At 41.7% G+C, this 20,986-nt stretch overlaps 1 protein-coding gene across 1 annotated transcript; it reads right to left on the minus strand.

Moving 5' to 3' along the window:
• Window positions 1–8,149: 8,149 nt before the first annotated feature.
• GRXCR2 (glutaredoxin and cysteine rich domain containing 2) lies at window positions 8,150–20,550 on the minus strand. The gene is made up of 3 exons (XM_059416613.1): window positions 20,215–20,550; window positions 13,512–13,739; window positions 8,150–8,332 (listed from the first exon to the last, which is right to left on the minus strand). Exons 1-3 carry the CDS (start codon window positions 20,548–20,550, stop codon window positions 8,150–8,152), a joined length of 747 nt encoding a protein of 248 aa, XP_059272596.1.
• Window positions 20,551–20,986: the final 436 nt, after the last annotated feature.

Raw genomic sequence — 20,986 nt, forward strand, 5'->3', positions numbered from 1 at the left:
ATAAACAAATAAAGGTGCTAATCACACACATACACACACACACACACTAACAAATGTATGCCCCTGTTAAAAAGTAGAACTTTTTAACACACTAACAAATGTACGCCCCGTTAAAAAGTAGAACTTCACCACTCATCCCACAAGCTTCTTTTATGAGCCTCATTCTGATCACACCCCCTTTCCTTTCTGTATATCCTCACTTTTATAATAAAGACTTGGTTGTATTTTTTAATGTTTTATCACCCAAATGTGTAATCCTAGACACTACAGTCTTGTCCATTAAAAAAAAAAAAAAAAAGATCTGTCTCTTAAGACAAAGTTACAATCTGAGCATCAAAATTGCTGTCACCATCTTCGCCACCACCACGATTACCGACGTCAGCATGGCGTACAGGAAATAGGATAAGGCTTGCGAAAGCCATCAATTCAAAATGACTCAAAACAGAAAAGCTAATTTGAAGTGTGCCCCAGAAGTCACTGTAATAGAAAATGGTGTATATAAAAAAAACACATTATTTTTATTGGTTTTAATAATCAGGAGAGTTTGACATTTCTTCTGTTAATCCTGTATGTTTACAAAGCACAGTCACATGCTTATCTCTATCCACTTAAGGAGAATAAACATTAGAAATTGTAAGCCCAGTAATCCCAGAAGAAGTAGATGCCAGGAACAGGAAGGACTATTTAGCTTGGGTGGGCGCCCACAATAGCCAACGAGAAAGGGGACTCCACGGTATTTACCAGTAAAATGTATTGGCCACATGACCTACAAAGGAACACTAACTACACAGACTCAATCTCTCAACTCTTAAGAGATTAAATCTCAAGGCTAATAAGGGAGATACACGTTTTTAATGCTAAGAGAGAAAATCAATTTGTGATTATGACAGGTATATAACAATGATGAAATGATAATTTAAAAAAAACAATTTCATAGATACACACTAGGATGGAAAGTTAAACCTTAGGCATAAGAGAAGGCCTGAAATAGTCTCATTGACATAACAGATATCATTTATCCAGAGAAAAGCTTACTACAAAAAAGGTGGTTTGGGTTAGAATCACCTTGGGAAAAACAAGCAAGCCTGACCAAGAATTAATCAGTCAATAAACCAAGTCCTATAATCTAGGTGGTTCTGATAAGGTAATCTTTTCTTTGAGATCTGCTAAGAATTTTGTGGCCCAAGGAAAGGAGTAAAAATAATAATGTTGTAGCCCTCGGGGAGTATCACAACTAGCAGGAAAAAAATAAGAACAGAAATAAGAAAGGTATTAAACCCATGATACTGATGCTTTTAGAGTAGATTTAAGTGAACTACGGCAATAAATTCTGTCATCTTTGTTTTACATGTTTATGAATTAAGGTTTTGAAGTGTTTAAAAGGACCAGCCATTCGAAATATATGCTTGCGGTTAAATTGTTTAAACTTATACGTTTAAAATTATATGATTAATACATTGGTAATCAATGTTTAAAGGCCTCCAGAAAAACTGGTTTTCAGTTTTGAGAATTCTATTCATGAACTTAACAAATGGAGCACTAAAGGAATAAATGATTGTATTTCTCTCCATGGGAAAACCCTTTGGAGATAAAAGGATCTGTTGTTTTACTTAAGTCACTCATCTCTCCCTGTGTTACAAATGGTCCCCAAACTCAACATTTATTATCTCACGTTTATCATCTCGCAGGTCAGGGATCCGGTGGGGCTCAGCTGCCTACTTCTGGCACCGGGTCTCTCAGGCTGGAATTAACATGTCAGCCACCCTGAGTCTCGGGCTCAACTAGGGAAGGGGCAGCTTCCAAGCTCACTCACGTGTTCATTGGCAGGATTCAGTTCCCAGCAGGTTGCCGGACTGAAGGCCTCAGTTCTTCCCTGGCTATTGCTGTGCCACGTGGACCTCTGTTCCTTGCCCTGTGGACCTCTGCATAAGGCAGCTCACAACCTGGCAGCTGGTTTCAGCAAGCAGAGGGCAAGAAAAGCCAAAGAAAGAATCGTAGTTTTTTATAACCTAATCTCAGAGGTGACATCCCATCATCTCTGCCACATCTCATTGTGAGAAGCAAGTCATTAAGTCCGGTTTACACTCAAGGGGATTGTACAAAGGCAGGAATACCAAAAGGTGAGGATCATTGGGAGTCATTTTAGAAGCTATCTGTGAAATTTTCCTTAGACATTGGCTTAGAAGGAAACAATACACTGATGGTCCCATGTGTGCAACCAAATGTCACGTTCCTGCAAACACCAAGTCACCAAATATGTATTGAACACCTTCTATACACCAGGCACTATGGTAGATGCAGGGGATACAATGATAGATGAGGCACACTTTCTGCCCTTAAGGATCTCATAGCTGAATGAAGAAGACCAACAACTAATGGTGAGTTAGCCACTCTATTCTGCCTCTTCCTGTAATACTTATCATTTTATTTTGCAAATATTCATATAAATATCTGGTTCCCTGTGAGACTATAATGTCCCTAAGAGAAGATACTATGTCTCCTTCATCTTCTGGCTCCCTGTTTTTTCACATGGCCTTACTCACAGGAGTTCTTCATTAATGTAACACTTTGAACCTATAAAGCAGACATGGTCAATAATCTATTAGCCATTCACATCTTAGTATGAATTAATGGCTCCAATCTTGTGAGAAATCACCATTAGCAGGGGAAGAAGTACTTGGGAACTGGATAAAAGTGATGTTAAGGGACTGAGCAAAGAGGAAGTTCAAACCATTAAAGAAGATAAACTCTAAATCTAGTTTTTTCAAGACTTGATTTAACTGCCCCATTCCTACCACCTTCCCCAACTCCTCTAACCCTAAACAATGCAGAAGTTATACTGTATTATGGTTTCAGGTCTTTTCTTCTCTGGGTTTTACATGTTCTTTAACACAGGCAGTAATTATATGCCATAACTCCAACACTGACAGAATTCCATTTCTCTCACATAATTGCATGAATGTGAACTCTCTATAATTACTGTGTTTAATTAGAAAATGAGATGCAACTAATTAGGACAGGTGATAAAAACAACTGTGAACATTTCTTTCAAATTTACCTTTATCATAAAATTCACTCAGATTAAGCCCTAGTGAACCATAGAAGCTTTGTATAAATGCCACTGGCACCAGACTAAATGAACATTATTATCAGAGTGAATTATATATGTGGAAGACTTAGAATAAGAACAACACCATCTTTCTTATAAACTTAAGCTTAATTGATGTCTTTGGTCAGTTTAATTTGAAAATTTAAATTATGGGTTACACAGTTAATGTTTAATGTGGACTTCAAAAAAATATTTTCAATGTGCAACTCTCTCTTTAAAAGTAATCTTACCTGGAAGCCAAACACAAACAAATAAAAGCAGAGTTGTTCTAATGGAAAAGGTTTAGGGCAGATGAGTTGCCACCCCTTACCCCACAGAATCAATAGGCAGGGAGGGGAATATAAGAGCCCTTGCAAAGCACAGGTGTCTTTCTAGAAGGGTGGACATGTGAAGGGAAACCTTCTGGCCCTGCAGATCTTTGAAAGAGTAGATAGGTCTTGAGACTAAGCCACATTTAGGAAGACGGGCTGTACAGATGAGTTCTTCTCTTTTAACAGAGTTACAAGAAGAGAGGGTACCCTCTTCTTTCCAAGAAGAGATGGAAAGGTAAAAAAGAAAGTTGGAACCGAAAGGATATGGATGGTTGTTAAGTGGCCAGCACACTGGCAAACAGGTCTTGTTAAATTCAGCTGAGCTGTTACTAAGATAGTCTCTGCCCCTTGGTTACCACCCCCATTTTCAGTACAGACTATTACTTTTTGCAAAAGCCTAGTAAGGCAAGACGTTTGCAAAGACTAGTAGAAGGGCTTGCGGGTTTATGGTCTGGGTGGACATGACGTGGAAAGGAGCAGCATGTGTGGGGCTAACAGATGGCCAAAATCGGGACTCATTCGATTGTTAGGACAATCTGTGGAGTAAGTGTCAAGTGCCTAGAACAGCATCCTGCCCATTTATCATGGCTGATATATGACTGTTCCATAAGTAAGTAAATAAATAAATTCTGTAATAAAGCCCCCGTGGTAAGCTCAGCTAACTTGGCCAAGCAGAAGAACAGAATCCTTGGAGTCAGTACCAAGGGCAGTGGCAGTGTCATCCAGAGTTCTACAACGAGATTCATTTATTATGCCAACTCAGAGGCCCAAGATCATTATCTCATTAATGATAAATACTAAGAGTACTTTCATATTTCAATCCAGATGATTTAGTATAAATACTTTCAACATAGTAGAAATCCAGTGAAAAATTCCTCAACGAAGTAGATGGATAAATATTTTGTCTTCTGAAAACCTGTATATTAATTTAAAAAGTTTAAATTGGAGTCTGGATGACAAAATTAAATATTGGGGAGCATTTAAATTATTTTAATTTATAGCATTGCTAGGATTTTTTTTTAAGATTTTACTTATTTCGGTGCTCCTGGGTGGCTCAGTCACTTTAAGTGTCTGCCTTCGGCTCAGATCATGATCCCAGAGCCCTGGGATTGAGTGCTGCATAGGGCTCCCTGCTTCTCCCCCTGCCCCTCCCGCCTGCTCATGCACACTCTCTGTCTCTGTCTCTCTCTCTCACAAAAATAAAAATCTTTAAAAAAAAAAAATTTTTTTTTTATTTAGAGTGTGTGCACTTGAGCAGGGGAGGTGGGGGGGGAAGGGCAGAGGAAGAAGAGCGAATCTCAAGCAGAGTCCTTGCTGAGCATGGAGCCCTGTGCAGTGTTCAATCTCACAACCCTCAGATCATGACTTGAGCCAAAATCAAGAGTCGGACACCTAACTGACACCTAAGTCGGACTCTATCCTCACATGACTAGGATATTTTTTAACCATCATAATTGCCTCTAGTTCCAAAGGAATTCTTGTAGTCTTAGGAGTATCCACTGGCCTTGCTCACGAAAGTAAACTCACCATGGCTCTGCCCAAACCAGCCGCAATGTTTATCGCCAATCTAGAAGTGGATATTTTAATGCAAACTTATCTCCACAGAAAGGGTTTGCATATGGAAGGTCATAAGCAATAGTTCTGGATACAAAGGACAGCAGACAGACTCTACGGTTCTACCCTCAAGATATATCCACAATCCAACCACTTACACCATTTCCACTTGAAGCACACTGGCCCAGGCCACCGTTCACTGTCATCAGAATTACTGTCATGGTCTCCAAACTGAGTTCCCAGTTCCACTTCAGCCCCGTGGTATCTTCTCTCAATACAGCAGCCAGAGAAGCTTGCTAAAATACAATCACACTGTGACCCTCCTCTGCTTAAAATATCTGTATTAGTTGGCATTCCATCAGGAAAGCCAGAAACTACTCTTCTGGGGTATTTCAAAGAGAGGGAATATGTATCAGAGGGAATTGATTACAAAGATTAGTAACTACAACCATCCACCACCACCGCTAGGCTGGAGGAACGTTCCACCGAACCTATAGGCAGAGCCGCTGATGTGACTACAGCTGGAAGCAAGCTTCCTGAGCTAGCATTCCCACATGCCAGCTGCTCGTGGGAACGGCTGTCAGGACCCCCCTCAGAAAGGGGGGATCTTCCACCTTCCAGCTCTGCCAGTACCACCTGTTGGCAGAATTAACAGGAAGCCAGCAGGTAAGATTTCTGGGAAGTGGAGTTTGCAGGTCTCCTGCCGCAGCAGTAAGAGCAGGGTATGGAAGGAGAGGGTATGCAGTTGACGGAAAACAGACCCCATCCAGAGCAGCACTTGACTCAGTAAAACCCAAGTTCTTACAAAGGCTCTGAAGGAAGCCGCCCTCTCATGCCAACACGCCCGCGCCTTCCTTTCTGACCTCATTTCCTGACACCTGTCATCTTGTTCCCTGCGCTCCAGCCACACTCCTTTCTTTACTACTCTCCAAACACATCAGGCATCAGGCTCTCCTTCCTATGAGGCTAGCACTTGCTCTTTCTGCTGTCTGGAATAATCTTACCCCACATACTTTCACAACTCACTCCTCAACGCCTTTAGGCCTTTATTTAAAGGAAACCTCTCAGTGATGCTTCCCTGAAAACTAATCTAAGATTGCAGCCCTCCCGACTCTCTATCCCCTTTATTTTTTATGAAAGCCTTCATCTTCTTCTAACACTCCAAACACCTATACATTATATATGTGCGTGCAATTATAGATTTGAATTCTCTGTTGCATACTTTCCAGTTGTCTCTGAATATATACATCATATATTGAATGCATGCTTTCAGTTGCCAGCATCTACCTATCAAAATGGAAGGTCTATGGGGGCGAGGATTTTCTCTGTTTTGTCTACTGATGTATCTCCAAGGCTCAATAAATACCTGTTGTCTGAACAAACAGATGTAATTATTAGTGGACGTATTTATTATGGGATGAAAAGGATTAAAGGTTCCAGAAAGCATGAAAGAAGGAAAAGAAGCAACATTGCTTACACTTCTTCCTCTGGGAAGCCCCTCAAACCCCACTCAGGCTATATGAGATGTCCCTTCTCTGTGCTTCAAACGCTCCTTGTAATTCCCCTGTCCCAGAACCTGTCACACAACACTGTAATTATCCGTTTGTAGATCTGTCTCTCCTCCACTGAAACTGTAAGCCCCATGCCCCCCATGCCCTACTGAAGGGTCATGGTGCCCATATGGGCAACAGTGCACATGCAGCAGGCAGGGCTCAAATTATTTATCATCAAACGTTCCTGCCGAAAAAGAGAAGAATATATTGAGATTTCCTGTTATCATTCCTTCCTCTGGTACTCCAGAAGAAGAGAAGTGCCCAAAGCTGCGAGAAAACAGACACCAAGTCAGAGAGAACAGTTAAGTGTCGAAGCAAAGAAAGCCGGTGAACCACCATTCTATCATTCTGGCTAAGAGAGAACAGGCAACATTTATCACGGCTTCCAAAAATATTTTAATCTTTTTATTAGAGGTGTTCATATTTCCTGAAAAGCATTCTACTGTTGAATTATTTTAACAGCTATTAGAGGATAACAAACAAATCTTGAAAAAAATTAAGTTATGAAAACCAAAATTATCATAGAAAAGCCATGTGTCTCAATAGATAACAGATTTTACAAGTGATATTCTCAAGGGGTAAGGACAGTGGGTGTTAGAGCTACAAAAGTTCATTAACAAAAGAATTTCTCTAATTTTACAACCAACCTTAAGAGGAAAGAATTACCTTTAGCACGTGTATTCACAGGCGGCAGAAAGATAATTCTTAAAAATCTGCCTTGGTGACAGTTTTTCTTTTAGTCAGTTCCAACAGAGAACTACAAAATAGCCAAGCTTTTCTGAAGAGATTGTGGCTTTATCTTAGATTTAATATACATTTATTTATCTACTAATAATTCAGGGGCTGGAAGAAGTCATATCGTACACACATACTTAAGCACCAAATTTCTCATAAATAGCTTTGACTTGGCTTATAACCCCAGGAGTTTAGAGGCACGCAGGAATGTCTTATCTCATCTGGTCTTAAGAAGTAGCAATGCTCATTGCCTGCATGAACCCTACCCAAGCACTTCACACAGGAGATGGTCAGGACATTGAAAGAAAGGCCTTCTCAGCTTGCCTATCTTCAGCATAAAGCACATACATGTTGTTTTGTTTCCAGTGGCCTGCTCATACATTCCACATAGGGGCATCGCTTTTCTCTTCTGCTTAATTAAAAACTCAATCTGATCAATAACGATTTGAAATGCACTATAAGCTACAGGAATTCAGCTCATCAGAAACCTGCCTTTTTTATTCCTTTCTCGAAGCATAATTTTGCAAAATAACTCCCAACCAGAAAATGATTTCAACTTGCTGCCTGAAATGTACATTTATTTGCTCACTAGTGCAAGGGAAAAGCTGAACTAAGTCAAGTAAGATGCACAGACATGTTCCTGGAAGGATAATTTTAGAACCTGTTTCAAAGCGGACTCTAATTCGAAATTGCCTCTGCCGCTTAGAACCACACGGAGATGCTCCTAGCCTTATGAAATGTTATCAAGCGACTGAGTTTTGCCAGTGGTGGAAGTGGTCGCAAGCCACTGTGGCTTCCTTGCTGGGCGAGGGAAGAGAAGGAGGGGGCAGTTTATTAGAAATAGCTTCAGGAAGGATGCGATCACAGCGGACGTACAAAGCCACGGGCTATTGATTGCAAATCTGGCAAGGCTGCAGGCCATTCTCATTGCAGGCAGGACAGCGCAGGGCCCGATAGGACTCCTTAAATCTGTTGGCCAGCATGGAGAACTTGCTGCCGTGGCACAGAGAGCAGGTGGCACTGCCTGACCCTCGGCAGTGAAAACAGTTGTCCTCGGGAAGCTCCCCTTCCTGCAAGAGACAGGTCAGGGTTTAGTGACAGCAGTTCCAGACCACGGTTCCAAAACAGGGTGAAGCAAACAGGCAGAGCACAAAATGTTTCCCAAAAATGCCAGTGCGGAAGCTGGCCAGAGGCACAGAATACTCACTGGAATTTCTTCAGAGAGGATTTCCCCGATGGAATCTCTAAGGCAGCAGCCCCTGCCTTGCCTTTTGTACCTTTCCCTTCCTCGTCGCCCTTATCACCATCTGACCTGTGATTTCCGTATGCTCTACTAGGATGAGGGCTTATTCTTCCTTGTTGCCAAATACTAACAGCGAACACTTGTAGCATACTTAGTAGGGGTAGGGGCCCGGTATGGTTCTAAGAGCTTTCTCTACATCCACCTATCTAATCCATATGCTATCCTGGTGAGACAGTGCAAGTATTAGCATCCTTCCTGCAGACAGGAAAATGAGAGACTGAGAAGTTCAGTTATCTGGCTGTGGTCACACAGCCTGGAAGAGAGGAGGCAGGTTTTGATCCCAGGTGATGGAGCACCAGAGTTCCTGCCCCTCGGGATTATGCACACAGCCCCTCGCTGCAGCTGTCCCAACAGTCGGCATTCTTGTGTGACTGACTGAGGGACTGAGGTCAAGAACTGTAAGAGAGGTTACAATCCTCTAAAGCTTAGCTCTGAATTCTTGCAGTACTTTCTTTGTTTTCTTTGAGAACTGTGATAAAGCTTGGGACAGCAATTAGGCACCTTGGACAGTTCCCTTGACTACTCTGAATCTGTTTTTCTCCAAAATGGGACTGGTGATGCTCGCCACTCAGAGTAGCTGCAGTATGAAATGACAGAGTAGATGAAAAGGCCACAATATATTATCTGCCATATTACAGATTCTCCATAAAATTCAGTTCACTTCTTAGCCTTGCCAGTAAGTCTGGACTTACTAGTCCTTGACTCGCATCTTACAGAAAATGCCCCATCTACTGCCATGCTCCTTCCCTAAAACATCTCAAGGAAACCGGCAGGCTTTATACTCTGCAAAGACTGTGCATAGACCACGAACCTTCCAAGAAATAATGGGTGGTACCAGATCGATAACAGGTGAATCCAGCACCAAGGCCTGTCTATTTTACCAGCTAAACATCTCTCAAATCCACCCAGGTCTCTTCATCCCCGACCAAAATCCTAGTCCAGACGTCCACCAGTTCTGGCATGGATCCAGAGTGGAGCCCTGCCTCTCATCTTGTGGGCTGTTCTCCCCAACCCAGTTGACTCCTATTTAGTTTTAGATGTCAGCTTAGCAGTACCTACCCCCCTGGCCCAGGAGGCCTGACCTGCCTATACTGCCCCAAGCATGACAGGTCTCATAATCTACTGGAAGCTTCTGCTGACCACTCTGTGCTAGTCCCTGTCACCATCACACCCAAGCCTTAAAGTGCAGTGCCTGGCACAGTATCTGTCATTCACATGTTTGCTGAATGGATGAACAAAAAGACAGTACCTACAGAACCCTTCCAATTCTTAAATTCTAGGAACTCACAAGATGGCTGGAGTCCACTGGGTGGCTTCACCCAGCCAACACAGCTCTCTTTTATAACTTAAGAATAAAAATAATCTTGAAAAGGGTGGCATAAGTTCTGAAAGTGTTTCCATTGTGCTTCAAAGTACCTAAGAAGGCATTAAATTTCATTTATTCTAGATTTAAGGAACAGAAGTGATTACCCAACTGACAAAAACCTAAATGATGCTATGCATCCTTTTGTTAATATTTTATTGATTGCGGCCATATTTTTATATATTAACAATGGGGAAAGTTGTTTTCTTCCCTTAAAATGTTCAAAAGAGATGTATTTGCCAAAATATTCTTTAAGCAAATTGTCACGGTCCTTTTTTTTCAGCCATATCCACCTGTTTTTGTTTTGTACTGGATCCCAGTGAGATTTTAATGTTGCCAAAGGAAGTATAGTAAAATCCCTCCATAATGCCATCCATGTCAACCAAAAATTAATTTGCACAGAATGCCAGGTTCAGATATTAAAAGATTAAGGAAACAACCTGGTGAGCCTGCTGCAGGGAAAAAAACAAATCATCGATCAAGTTTTCTCTACTGCATGTGGTTATACAGTGGAGTATTAGAGGTATCACTGGAGTTTCTACTCTTACCCTGGGATACCACCCTCCTTCAAACCCTTGCCCTCGGCGTGCTGATTGGATCTTTCAATGAGTCATTAAATCAAGTGTTACTGAGCCTCAACTCTGTCCATGGCATGTGAGACGTAAACTTCTGTCTTCCATTCCCAGGTTTTTAAATTCTTCTCAGAAAATAGTGAGAGGACTTAGAACATCGCTGTACTGCACAGCTTAGGTTCTAGAACTGACAGACCTAACCCAAACTACCTCTTACTAGCTCCACAAGCAAGGGGCTCAGCTTCCATGGCAGACTCAAAGGCTAGGGTAAGCCTGAAGGAGCTAAGAAGCACCATCTGGAGGCTGCTCAGCAGGCAGGTTAAGACAATATGATTGGTAGTCAGGTGGACTGGGCTTTGACTCCTGGTTCTGATGACCTCTGGCAAGTTACTTAACTTCTCTGTGCCTTGATTTCCCTAGCTACAGAAGAAGACTGCTAACAACACCTCCCTCAGAGTCCTTGTGAGAATGAAGAGCCTAACGCATGGAAAGCACCGGGCATGGTGCCCAGCGGTCAGAGGCCCTCAATAAATGGCAGCTCTTATTATTATTACTTCAAAGGCAAGATCTTTATAAAGCATAAAGAAGCCCAGATGACTTATGGTCTCGGATCCATAGAACACACAGCCAGATTTTCCCCTTCCGTATTTCCCTGTGGCTCAATTCAATCATTCCTCTCCTTTTCTTTTACAGCTAATACAGAGGGTCAGCATGGTCTGGCTTTGAGCCTTGGTCCACTCTTTCATCAAGGCTCTCATTGCTTCCCTGTTCCATCTAACACAACAAAGAGTCTCCTGGTCGGAAGGGGCTCCTTGATGTTCTCCGACCCTCTTTTATACAATAAAACCTGTCTGGGCATTTATTGCATGAGGGATTTGGCAAACAAATAGCAATTTAAAACAGAGTTTAAAAGACAGGCAAGTCTAGTATAACCTTTCACAGCAACTTTCTCCTGCACACTTCTATCCTAGTTTATAGTAATAGAGCGAAAACACATGGATCTCTCCAAACTGAATTTAAAGATAATTGTCATGTCAGGCCTGTTGCTGCTTTTTTATTCAGGCCTGCAGCATGACCTGCGTTTTATCATGCCTGGCTCTCTTCTGAAAATATATGCTCCAACAAATTACAGAATGGTGTAAAAAAGAGTAGAATTAATGAATTTTAAAGTGGGAAGGTAATGCTTTGGATCACAATGTTTAGTAGTCCGCCTGCTGTTCTGCTAGGTTCTGAACAGCAAGAGAAGGCAGAAGCACAATACTTCCTACCAGCTGGCTCTCTGGTTCCGAATTCTAATACTCTTTCCACAAACATTTAACTAATATTTACTGCACACCTACTCTATGCCAGGCGCTATTTTTCTTTTTCTTTTCTTTTTTTTTTTTTTTTTTTTGACATGGGAACTCCTATGCCACATCCAACATAAATACAGCACCTGCCCTTGTGGAGAAAAATTCTAGTGGCTGGAAGTTAACATTAACCAAAGATTTACACAGGGAAATCTACGACTGCAACTGAAAACGAGGATGAGGTGCTCTGAGGAGTCCAGTCTTGGATATTTCATCATCCTAGAAGTGAGGGGAGGCCCTCTAAAGAAGTGATGTTTCCATTGAGATTTCAGGTGCTAAGGGCAAAGCAGTGGGGAATCTGGAGAACATTCTAGGCACAAGGAAGTTGCCTCTGGCAGGAAAGGGCAAAGACCATATGAGTGGTAGCTAGAAGGGCAGTGTGTCTGGCAGAATGAGAAGAGATGTTTAAGAGGAGCCTAAAGAGGTGAACAGGCTATCTACTGTTTTATTCCAAGAAGTGAGAGGTCACTGAAGTTTGCAGTGGGGAAAAAGAGTGATGAAGGGGAGACGTGATCGTATTTGCATTTCAAAAATATCTTATCAAGTGTGAGATCAGGTTGCAAAGAGATATGAGTCCTTGTAAGCAGAACTTTAATAAGAATCTTCTGCTAGAGTCTGGTCATGACCTTCTGGTTTCTGCCCTCTAAACCCTACCAGGGTAGAGACATCACTCACTATGAGGAAGTCCCTTGCCCATTTTGTCACACCAACCCTGAGGAGGTGAGAGCGAGTCCCACAGTAAAGCTGAAACTCCCAAGGGATGAAAACCAAAGAGAGAGAAAATTCATTTCTGCTGCTATCCAAGCTTTTACCCTCTTAGCTTAGATCCATCAAAATTGCTTTTCCCACTGCCAATCCCACACTGTGAACTAATGAATATCATCACTCTACCACTTCATCTGAGCATGTCTGAGCAACGGTTTCCAAGGTGAGGAGTTAGCACCTCTGAGAGGTGTGGGCAGAAAATCATTCTAAGTAAGCTTCAATCATACTTTCAAAAGAAACTGGTATGCTGATTTTTAATAAATTAGTTGCTACTGGCCTCTTCACTGGGTCAGGCAGTCCGCAGACAAATATAGGACCCAAGGATCTCTGGAGCAAGCATGATGGAAACTGACCTCATAGCACGTAAAGTGCCAGTGGTGTCCCGGCTCATTCATTCACTTCGAGCATACTGCAGCATAAAGAAGTTCCACTGTCCCTGGTCCAGCGGATGTACAGAGGATAGTGCTTAGTTTTAAGAAAACTAATCTCTACAAAACCCAGACACATGACTTGGTAAGATTCATTAAGGAAATTGGATTGAGGATAACCCCAATAACAGAAACACAAGCAAACCTGTAAGAAGAACAGAGCTGATTTTTTCCATCTTTGGAAACTGTTCTATGCCACACTATATGCAGAGTGAAAACAATAAATACCTAATCAGCTCTCAGAAGTCACCAAAAACAACAAAAATCATGCATATTTGAAACACAGATTATTGCTAATCACATACCATTAAAATGTAATAAACTTAAAATTCCTCGACATTTCTTAACAGTTAGACATCTAAAGTATTTATATTGACGTTTTTCACTTAAGTAGTGCACAGTCAAAACCATGTGGAGACCACTGCTGTAGGGCCAATTCCAAGGAGGACAGTGAACCACTCTGACACACCTGTGGGTACTGGCTATGGGGGAAAGTGCTTTCCGTGTCTGGCAAATGCCCGTCGTTCTGGTCACGGTCTCCATAGATTTCTTCTTTGCTCACCAGAGACTCTTCCTCAGCCTCTTCTTCCTTCTGGAGAATTTTCCTCATGAAATCTCTCTTGTCCATTGGGGTTCGAATGATTTTCAAGTTATTCGTGTAGATGATGATCTTTCCGAAATCTATAATAGGTGGAGACTAGAGAAATGGAGAATGAGCATGGCAACTTACCAGCAGTCACGACATACAGGGCTGCAGAACCTGTTCAACATCCCGGGAAACGGGACAAAGAACTTGTCTAGCACTTAGAATCCCAAAAGACCCTAAAGCTACAATCCGTGCCCGGGTTTGCTGGCTCTCTCTAAAAGCCCTGAAAACCAGCTTCCTTCTCCCTGTTGATGGTAACTGACCATAGCTGAACGAATCCTATGACGGGGCTGCAAGACTCCGCAGGGCCGGAGCCAAAGTTTCTATTCCCATTACATATCACAGTAGCTGAGGCAGAGCTGGGCACAGCAGGTGTTTTATAAACACAGAAGAGTGCTTAAAAAAAAAAAAAAAACAGTTCTCCAAAATGTTTATGTATAAATGATAATATTAGATAAAATTTACTGAATTATTATTTTACTCTAGTGGATAGCATTTTTTGTGTGTCAGACACCATGCTAAGCATTTTACAACATTACCTCACTTTCTCCTCAAACATCCCTTGAGGTGGATGCTATGATTTCTACATTTTACAGATAAGGAGACTGAGTCACAGTGGGGTTAAGAGCCTCCCAAGGTTATCAGTGGCTAGGATTCGAACCCCAGTATAACTCTAAAGCCCATATTCTTTTTTTTTTTAATTTTTTATTTTTTATAAACATATATTTTTATCCCCAGGGGTACAGGTCTGTGAATCACCAGGTTTACACACTTCACAGCACTCACCAAAGCACATACCCTCCCCAATGTCCATAATCCCACCCCTTCTCCCAACCGCCCTCCCCCTAAAGCCCATATTCTTAACCATACAGCACTATTCACAAGCATTTCCCTGCAAAAAACCTGTAAGATCACTATGTATACAATGATCATATATATATACATACATATATATATATATATATATATATAGAGAGAGAGAGAGAGAGAGAGAAGTGATCTTACATATATGTAATGATCTTATATATGTAATGTTTTTATTATCTGTATAATACGTTAATCTTTTTAGGTCAATAAATATATTTCTGCAGCATCATTACTAATAGCTTATGTTCCTTTACGTGCATTTTTTATGTATGACTTGGTAATTTGCTGAGGAATAATTTAGGCAATACTACAATGCAGCAGAGAAGCATGGAGGAGTAAATGTTTGGGGATTACTTAACTAAGAACCCAGAGATAAGAAAGCTTGGCAACAAACAAGACCAATCTTAATACTGCTGTTCACCAATTGTAAGATACAGGAGAGTCATCTGGCCTCTTAGAACCTCGCTTTGCTCATTCCAAATGGGGTGACATCTAACTGGTAGGCATCACCACAGACAAAATCATTATGAAACCAGGAATGCCTTGGGGCGCGTAGGAGGCTCAGTTGGTTGAGCGTTCAAACTGCTGAGCCCTGTTCAGGTCGTGATCTCAGGGTTGAAAGATGGAGCCCCAAGTCGAATTCTGTGTCCAAACTGGAGTCTGCTTAAGATCCTTTCTCCCTTTTCCTCTGCCCCTCGCCCCCTTCATGCATGCACACACTATCAAGAAAACAAAACAAAAAACAGGAATACTTGGATACTGGGTGGTAAGCAGGTGCTGTCCTGCGACTTCTGTGTGCCCTCCTGTCGCCCTCAGCTCTCTTTAGGGAGCCTCTACTGTCCCCAAACCCAGTAATGTAGCCATTAATGCTTAGGAGCCCAGGTCTCAAGACCCCGTTCCAAAGCTGTGCTGGCTTCTGTGCTGACAGGGCAATGTTCCTGGGGTGCAATATTTTGATGCTCATCCCTGCAGCTAATTATATCAATCTCTAGGGGTGGAAGTACAATGAAGAATATATAAAACAGGGTTTTCTTTTTTTTTTTAAAGGTTTTATTTATTTATTTGACAGACAGAGATCACAAGTAGGCAGAGAGGCAGAGAGAGAGGAGGAAGCAGGCTCCCTGCTGAGCAGAGAGCCCGATGTGGGACTCGATCCCGGGACCCCGAGATCATGACCTGAGCCGAAGGCAGCGGCCTAACCCACTGAGCCACCCAGGCTCCCTAAAACAGGGTTTTCTTTTTTTCTTTTTTTTTTTTTTTAAAGATTTTATTTATTTATTTGACAGAGAGAGATCACAAGTAGGCAGAGAGGCAGGCAGAGAGAGAGGAGGAAACAGGCTCCCTGCTGAGCAGAGAGCCCGACTCGGGACTCGATCTCAGGACCCTGAGATCATGACCTGAGCCGAAGGCAGCGGCTTAAACCACCGAGCCACCCAGGCGCCCTAAAACAGGGTTTTCAAAGCTAAAGATACTATGCAAGGTTGTTGCTGTTGCTGGTACTTAACACTGTTCATTAGTACTGCATGCACAATCATGCTACACAGCTAAATACGTCGGCTCCAAATACTCTGCCTGCATTTACGAAAGTGTGGAAACCAAATTCACTGGGATGCCACAATCAAGCAGTCTCCTATATATAGCCATAACACATTCAGTCGCAACCTGGCTGAAACAGGACTTCAGTACTGGGATCCCCTTCCTTGGAACACACAGAGAGTTTTCTATCACATTATTTATGAAGTCAGGAGCTTCCTACTTGGCCCTGTTTTCTCTCCTTCTCTTCAAGGGATCGTGTGGCAGCTTCCCTTTCCTATTGTTTGATGCACACTGGGTTCCTGTTTCACACTCTGGACTATCAGTTTCTGAACATCAGAAGATAAAGATGGTGGCACTTTTAGAAGGTTCCATTTCCACTTCCACTAATAGCCAAAGAGGTTTAGTTACTAGGGAGCTTTTTTTCACAGGTAGAACTGGTTTTTTCAAGGTGAAACTCTCAACCTACTGAAAAAAAAATTGTGGTCATCTGGTCCAACCTCCTGCCTCTAAGCTGGTCTGTATCTGAGACACCCAAGATAGTACATTCATTTTTAATGTACTTAAAAGGAGGGGGGTCCCAAATCACCTGTAAGGTGTGTTTATGTTTCAGTCACCCCAACAGCCAAGTTCTTCCTTGTGTCTAAGGAAACCCTCAAGGCGTAACTAAAATTCACATTATCTGGTGACAACCAGTTGCCCATGAGGAACACATATTCTTGCATTACAGAGGGCCAGGACGAAGCCATGAATTTTTGTGTTTCCTTCCATAGTGCCCAGAATGGCAACCTGGGTGACTGAGCTTCATAAGTGCTCTGACATCCATGGCCACGTGCCTGGAGACTCCTATTCAGGCACCATGAAACCTTTCCACTTAAACAGGGACGCCTTCCTGAGTTCTAGAAATGCAAAAGGCTATGGAGGCAGGCAGGCCTGAGGTCAATTTTTCTGTGCAAGATTTGCAAGTTACCAAACCCCATGTGCTATTTTTCCAATTTGTAAAATTCTCAAAGAATTGCCTTGAAAATGCAATGACATATATACAAAAGATGTGTTCAGTAAATGCCATGTCTCTTCCTTCCCTTCCATTTTTTTAAAATGAAACTTATAAACTTCAAATGGTTTCAATTCTTTAAAATATTTATTTGTTTATAACTACTTTCTCTATCATATAAAAAAATTTTTTTAAAGACTCAGTATTTCTTTGATGAGAACCTGGTCATTATCACAAAGGTAGGGATTACTTGCTAAGCACATCCAATGTTCCAGGCACAATGCTGAGTGTTTCTTACATAAAATCTTTTTTTAATCACCACAACAAACTTCATAAGTAGATACTTTTATTTACTCTCATCTCATAGAAAATGACATTGAAGCACGGCAATAATAAGTGGTCTGTCAAGCTCCCACAGTAAGTAGGCAAGGGGACAGCAAGCCCAGGTTTAAAAGACATAAGAGCCCCTGCCCTTTTTTTTTTTTTTTTTAAGATTTTACTTATTTATCTGAGAGAGAGAGAAAGAGAGAGCACAGGCAGGGGTGGAAAGGCAGAGGGAGCAGAAGAAGCAGGCTCCCTGCCAAGCAGGGTCCCCAAAGCAGGGCTCGATCCCAGGATCAAGACCTGAACCAAAGGCAGACGCTTAACTGACTGAGCCACCCAGGTGCCCACGCCTGCTTTTTAAAAATGGTTATTTTTACTGTGGTAAAATACATAGTACATGAAATTTACCACTTTAACCACTTCTCAGTGTACAGGTCAGTGGCATTATTATGTTCACACTGTTGTGGAGCCCTTACCACCAGTCACTCCCAGAACTTCTTCATCTTCTCAAACTGAAACTGTATCCCCATTAAGCTCCCACTGCTCTATTTTCCGTCTCTATAAATCTGACTATTCTAGGCACTTCACATAGATGGAATCATATAATTATCTTTTTATGACTGGTTTATTTCACTTAGCATAATGTCTTCAAGTTTCATCTGTGCTTTCATGTGTCAGCATAGCCTTCCTTTTTCAGGCTGAATAATATTCAACTGCGTGTATATACATTTTATCTGTCCGTTCATCTACCGATGGACATTTGGGTTGCCTCCACTCGTGAGCAACTGTGAATAAAGCTGCTATGCACATTGATGTATAAACACCTCTTCAAATTTAGAGCCTTTACTTATAATTGTTGTGTTTAACTGCTACCCAGTGTTGCTTCATAACCAATATTTACTAGGGTTTATTTTATAGTTGAATTTGCTACTGAAAAATCATGGCTTTCCAGCTCTCATTTCCTTGAGTTTCATAAATACCACACTGACAACTGGTTTCAGTGGGCGGAGCTGCAAGAATCCATCCTGACCCCCTCTTACCCAGAGACTGGCTAAGATTGGGAGGTAGCATTTGGATCAGGCAGCAAAGGAAACAAGGATAACTGGATCAAACAGGAAACCTGATCAAGCAGGAATCAAACTCTGAACATGGTCTCCGTACTGTGTTTAAACAATGTTGTGGTGCTGCTATGAAGAGTCAGTTGTCTGGTTTTATAAGTCCTTACCAAATCATACATATACATAAGTCCCAAGTTGGACACAGGACTTGTAAAGGTCAGGTGGCCAAATTATCTACCACAGCCTGCACAAGGTCTGTATACCACAGCTTTGTAAAGTCTAAACATACAGGTAAGATTTAGTTTCAAAGAGATACTATAAGTAAAAGACATAGCCAAGAACCTAGGATATAATAAGCACTTGGTAAATGGTAACTATTACTATTAACATCACCAATAATATTAACGGTGAGAATAGAATTGGAATAAAAAGAATAATTTCAGAGAATAAAAAGGAACATCACACACAACCAAAAGCATGAGGAACCAGAAGATCTGGGTCCTTATTCTGACTTTGCACCTAATGACTCTCTAATACTGGGTGGATCCCTTAATAACTTGGCACTCGGTTTTCCTTACCTGCAAAATGGGAATGACCACAGTTTGCCTTTCTCCTCCAGGCTGCGGTAAAGACCCAAGGACAGACTATGTGAAACTGCTTTGTAATGCATAAGTCGCTCCACTAACATGTTCACTCCAGCCCCTTTTATTATCAAAAGGAAACCTGGTATTATCTCTTGATAAATGTGGACTCCCATAATTACACTTTTACCAATGTCAGAAAGGCCAGTGCATTTGTCTGTATAGACGAATTATCTGTTCCCTTAGGAAACTAACAATAAAAATGATTAGAGAGTAATTATCTGAATTTCACACTTTAAAGATGAGAGCATATCCTGGTGTACTATTCATTAATAACCTGGCACATTATATAACTGTATTTAATATAAAAGAAAAAAAGGCATTCATGGTTCCAATGGTAGCCATATACACATCTCCTTTTCATTTTTAGAAATCAGTGACTATTTCCCAAGTTCTTCTAGCTTCAAAGAAAATCATGTAGGGGCTTTTCATTATGCATGGTACTGGGGAAGAGAACTGAAATTAAGAGATAAAATACACATTTCAATTGAACTATTAGCTCAAACTTCTTCCCCAAGTAACATTTCCTCTGTTTGACATGCTTTTTGCCATTTCTTCCCAGGATTCCAACCACTCAGTGTTCACACTAATGAGCAATGGAAAGGCAAAATAAACAAAGAAACAAACATTTTTTAAAAGCAGGCAGCAGGAGGGGGATTGGAAATAAAGTAAGACATGGATAAACCACAAGCTGAGTAACTGGCCGGAGTGAAATGAGCACCTTCGAACAGGAAACAAAACAACCAGTTGTCAACAGGAAACAAAACAACCAGTTGTCACATAATTTTCTAAAACGCAGTCTGGCAAGCTGAAAACCACTGTATCTCTATTTAACTTACTTACCAAGATAACCCAGCCAATGGCCCAATTACCATTTACTACCCTGGATGGTACTGAATACTGTACATGCTCATTGCAAGTTCCAATGAGGAGGCAGCAAGCATGCTATTTTTGTCCCAGAAATATTACTCCAATAGCAGCGTCCCATTTGGAGCACCTACAGCTCTGGTTGGTACTGGAGCATGAGCAAGATAGAAATTTGAATCAGTTAGGTGTTTTCCTATATACGTTTTAGTCCTTAAAGTTCATACACCATGCACAATACCAACCTTATGGTCATTCGCCTTGTAATCATTGAAGAAAGGCTGGCTGCCCGCCAAACTGTAGGCATTGCCCTCTCTAAACACGCTGATCCTTTGAGCAGTCAGCTTAGGGGAGTATGGTTGGGGCTTGGGGGCTTCCCCAGACCCGTAAACACCATCCACTGGTTCAAGGGACTCTTGGAGAAAACTGTGAGGGTATTCCTCCTTTGGCGACTCTAATTCCTGCCCATCCTCAAAGACCTGCTTCAACACTCTGCCACTGTAGGAGGAAGAGATTTTAAATCGTACTTTCCGTGGTTTGCCATCACTCTTCTGGTTCAGCTTCTTCTCAGGGTCCTCCATCAGTAGAAATTTCACCCTGTGGTTTTCAGGCTTCAGTGTAGCCAGTAAAATTTGGGGCTCTGAGGAAAAGGCATTTTATTTTCTCTCCTCTTGCATATAATTAATTCAAGTTGATGCTGGGGTGTGCTCAGTTTACAGCAACTGACACCCACACATTAAATATTGATAGACCCTCATGCCAAAGTAGGCAGTTGTGGGTTTACAGAGCGGACGGAGCGCAGTGTAAGACAAGATTGGGTCCCCTTTGAATCCTAAACTCCCCCATAACTTCACCCCCAACACTGGCTTTTCCTAACTTGAGCAAGTGTAGATTTATTTAGACTGAACAAGTATCAACTCAATAAGGCTCAGTTACTCCAACAGCTAGCAAATGTCTTCTTTTTATTCTTACAACAACAATGACCTAGTGAGTACTTAACAGGTGTCACAGATTTTT

This window comes from Mustela nigripes, chromosome 12, assembly GCF_022355385.1.
Source record: "Mustela nigripes isolate SB6536 chromosome 12, MUSNIG.SB6536, whole genome shotgun sequence".
NCBI lineage: Eukaryota > Metazoa > Chordata > Mammalia > Carnivora > Mustelidae > Mustela > Mustela nigripes.

What these genes read in the sequence shown, in the direction of transcription:
- GRXCR2 (XM_059416613.1), bottom strand. Translation starts at nt 20,550, where the DNA reads ATGGAGGACCCTGAGAAGAAGCTGAACCAGAAGAGTGATGGCAAACCA. An exon ending in ACAAGGCGAATGACCATAAG is followed by an intron (nt 13,740 to 20,214) that starts GTTGGTATTGTG and finishes CCATTTCTCTAG; the next exon opens with TCTCCACCTATTATAGATTT. An exon ending in CCCATAGCCAGTACCCACAG is followed by an intron (nt 8,333 to 13,511) that starts GTGTGTCAGAGT and finishes TGTCTCTTGCAG; the next exon opens with GAAGGGGAGCTTCCCGAGGA.